Source organism: Teleopsis dalmanni, chromosome 1, assembly GCF_002237135.1.
Source record: "Teleopsis dalmanni isolate 2A chromosome 1, ASM223713v2, whole genome shotgun sequence".
NCBI classification, from domain to species: domain Eukaryota; kingdom Metazoa; phylum Arthropoda; class Insecta; order Diptera; family Diopsidae; genus Teleopsis; species Teleopsis dalmanni.
The window spans coordinates 175,379,616-175,383,840 of NC_051846.1; the positions used below are offsets into that span (position 1 = coordinate 175,379,616).

Consider the following 4,225-nt stretch of genomic DNA (forward strand, 5'->3'; position numbering starts at 1 on the left):
TTTCCTGACTTATAGTCTGATCAAGCACAAAATTAATGTATAATTGCAAAACATGTTGAGACATATTTAGAGATTCTTCACACTTCAGATTCTTCATCTTAAGTATTTTCTAAAAGTATGGAAGGTATCAGATGTAATAATTATACCCAAACTAATCAAAGACATAACTCTTTCAAAGTCATACAGACAAATTAGCCTATTACCAATTATGTCAAAATTGTTTGAAAAAATACTTTCATCAAGACTAGAATCAATTCTCCACAAAGAAAAATTTATTCCTGCTCATCAATTCGGATTTCGGAATAAATATTCTATTATACAACAAGTTCATAGACTTGTAAATTAAATAAAAAGCGAATTGACGCAAAACAATTTTCCTCGACGGTATATGTAGATGTTGCAAAGACTTTTGTCAGTGTTTTGCATGCGTGTGTCCTTACCAAATTATCCCAACTACTGAGAAGTATAAAAACTCAATCTCCGAACTTAAACAAAGGAAAACAGGTGTGCCCCGAAGTAGCGTACTAGGTCCATTACTCATTACTAGTTGTTTACGGCTGATATCCCAATTCGTTCTGATACTCAAATTCTGATAGCAATTTTTGCAGACGATACAGCACTAATTGCAGCTAATAAAAATTTTAGCAAATCCACAGACAACTTGCAGAAATACGTTAATGCAACACTGAAATGCTTCGACAAATGGAGAATTCAAGAAAATATAAGTAAACAGTACATGTTATCTACACGAATAAAAAAAATTACCTATCATTAACAATGATGAAGTGTTCATACAAGCAAAGGCAGATTACCTTGGTATTACTATAGATTGCAGATTAACTTGGAAAAACCATATCAAAGCTAAAAGTAATGAAATTAAGCGTCGCTTTCTAGCTACCCTGCTCAAACTGAAAAATAATCCCTAGTATACAAAACGGCAATAGCTCCAATATGGAAATATTTAAATTATATGTCAACACGCCCGACGCATGAAGATTAATTAAATGCAGTTTAAGTATTATCAATAAAGATTAAGTTTTAAATAAAGAACATTAATTAAAATATAACAGAAAATCCTTTCTGTAAGAATGAAACGAGTAACTTCATAAATAAACTCTGAGTCATTAACATCCATAACTTGGATTCAAAATTTACTAAGCTCAGATAATTTAAGGCATTATGTAGTTAATAATTGTATTAAAATAAAATGTTTTGCTTGTGTGAAAAACTATTAATTTAGCTTGGAAAACTTAATAATAAATAATTATATATATACTTTTAAGAAATATAAGATTTCTAGTAAAATAATTTTTGTCTGACCTTGTATGCGCAGCTACAACTCGAAGTTGTCATCGTAATTGTCTTTGAAAAGTAGCAAATTTTCTAAAGCATCGACATACTCTTCCTCTTCCAACCCCGACATTTTAAAACGATGCAATTTTGCAATTTTAATTCGTTTGGCTTCACGATGCAATGTGTCCACTGTATTCCCTAACTCACTGGAACACTGTACCGTTGCTAGTGTTGGCACAGATATTATCTTTTCCCTTGGTACACTTTCCGTTGCTGTTGAAATAAAACCCATGTTGTTCAGAGACTCATTAAATATTTCGCATGGAAAAGGAACGCGTGTAGGCATTGGAGCTGATAGTGAACTAACATGAGCCAGGCTAGCATGATGACTACATTGCAAATAAAGTTGGAACATCTCAGACACACTATCACATTTATATGCAGCCATACGCATTTGTTTTTTTGCCATTGCAAGTGGACGTTTCAGACGATTATTCGGAATACCACGAACACACATGGATTGTATTATGTAATCTGTACCAATTGTGCAATTCGGTGTTAGTTGCGTAAACAGTGGGCCCTCAAATCTATCTAGGCAATCAATCAAGTCTTCGTCTTGTTGCATTTGAAACGGCATTGCAAATCCTGCTGCTACCAATTTCCGACCATAGTTTGTTAAGTCGCCACAGAAACCAGCAAGTGAATTAGAAGCTGGTGCATCCTTCAAACGATAACGTAATGATATTGTATCTAGGCAAGCAGCTAATATAGCAGATGTTTGATAGTAGTTCTCGGAACGATAGTTTACTAATGATATTTCTCGAGATTTGCCTAATTGACGCCAAACGCGATCTTGGGTACTGATTGGCATAAACATAGATGCTTGTTCTGTAAGTGCATTAAAAGCTAAGGCACTATTCACAACCCGTATGGAGTCAGACATAGGTTCATCTAAATTGTTAATTATTTTCAATAATAACTTTTAAATTATTTTAAATTATCATAACTCACCTGCGTTTTCGAAAAGTATATTTTTAGGTGAATAAACAGGAACAACAAAGTTAGCTTTAGTGTATTCGTCATTTATATATTCCAAACATTTAGAGGCCAAGCCACTAAATCCATTATAACAATCAAAAACTGTTTGGAATCCTTGCAAATAATCGCACTCCTCCACATATTGCCGTATTTTGTCACAAAAGTCATCACTAAACTGTTCAGTCTTCCACAATTCAACGCCACAAGAATATGTATCAAAAGTTTGCTTGTCTACTGAATGTTTAAAATTGTTCACAACATTTACGGTCCGTGGATGGTAGCGCGCATACAAAAAATCAGCCCATGACTCCACATTCTCAACTAAATTGTAATTAGTTTTTTCTATGGATGCCTCTGGATTGTCCAAGTCTTTTTGAAATGAATTTTTTTCAATTTCTGACTTTTCCCATAATTCCACATTGTCTGGCCAATTTATATTATCTTTCAATTTCTTGACAGATACATCCTCGTCGTCTGTATTTTCGTTTTTTGTTGGACGCTTAAAGTTGCCATAAAGTTCTCCTTCACGCGGCAAATGCTTAAGAGCGCCATCCAAATCCACTAAGAGCAAACGAGGAGTGTAAGTAGTTTGACGCTAAAATAAAAAATTTTATATAATTAAATACAAATGACTTTAAAAATGAGTGTTGAGAGATTAATGATGCATTTTATATATTATTAGTTATGGTATTATTTAATTAATTTTTTTATAGTTAATATGCAACCCAATCTTGACTTCCGTCAGCCTTACTCATTACATGCAGTACTTTAGAATAACAATAAACGCCAAGTTCAAAAAATCCCAAAACAAATGCCACAATTCTTTGTAAACGTTCAGCTATTTTTGGGAAAAGAAGCAACACCACAAACTATTCAAAATTCGCTTAAAATTTATGGCTATAGAGGAAGAATGATTTTCAGTTCTATCAGGATAAAGATTCAAAGCATACTGCGTTAAAGACTAAGCTTTGGTTATAGTCAAACTGCTCAAAAGTGATGAAAACATCTATGCAAAGTCCAAACTTACACCCCCTATAACTTTTTGGGGTCATTTGGCGTCCATATTAAAAAAACACAGCTTTTCAAATAAGCAACAGATGCAACAGATTCTAATGGACGAACGGGCTAATATAGATCCAGCTATGACAGCAATATTAGTCCAATCAATACCAAAGCGTTTAAAAGAAGTCATAAACATTTTTTTTAAACATTTTAGTTAACGACGAATACCTTTTTTTACCGCTGTGGTTCATGAAAATATTAAACTACCACTGATATAAAATTATTATATACAAATATATACTATCCGTTATCCGAAAATATTTTATAGAAATAACATAGGTATTCTTTTACATTATTCTATTTATAATTTGATTTAAAAAAATTAACAAATTCTGCTTTTGCACACAATTCGCATAAATGGCGTCGGACGCATCGGCGCCAGGAACAAAGAGAAATAAGAAAAACAACTGTTTATTTCGCCAGAACTTTCTAGACATTTTATATAGAATATAATTCGAAAAGAATATGTTTGCACTTCTATTCGAGTAAATAATAAATTAAATAACTACACTTACATTTAAGTTAACTCCTTCTCTGTAAAAGACATCATTATCAATATCAGAAGTGGGACCATTATCGTCATAATTAAAACCAGATTCCTGAAATGAATAAGTGATTGAATATATAGAAATTTTGAATTAGAATACCTACTTGTATATTCCACCAATGGGAACCAATAAAATTCGTGAAATTACCGAATTGCAACGTAAGAACTGCGTTAGTTTTAAACATCATACAAAACAAAACTTGCTCAAGTTATGAAAATAAATTTTAACATATGCCGCCACTTGTCAGATTTGACAAATGAACTTTTCCAAATTTGGAAGTGCTG

The 4,225-nt window shown here is 32.5% G+C and overlaps 1 protein-coding gene across 1 annotated transcript; it reads right to left on the reverse strand.

Moving 5' to 3' along the window:
- Positions 1-1,236: 1,236 nt before the first annotated feature.
- On the reverse strand, positions 1,237-4,217 carry LOC119670312 (protein misato-like). The gene is made up of 4 exons (XM_038080522.1): positions 4,045-4,217; positions 3,909-3,992; positions 2,305-2,926; positions 1,237-2,244 (listed from the first exon to the last, which is right to left on the reverse strand). Exons 1-4 carry the CDS (start codon positions 4,126-4,128, stop codon positions 1,334-1,336), a joined length of 1,701 nt encoding a protein of 566 aa, XP_037936450.1. The 5' UTR covers positions 4,129-4,217; the 3' UTR covers positions 1,237-1,333.
- Between the last annotated feature and the right edge of the window lie 8 nt (positions 4,218-4,225).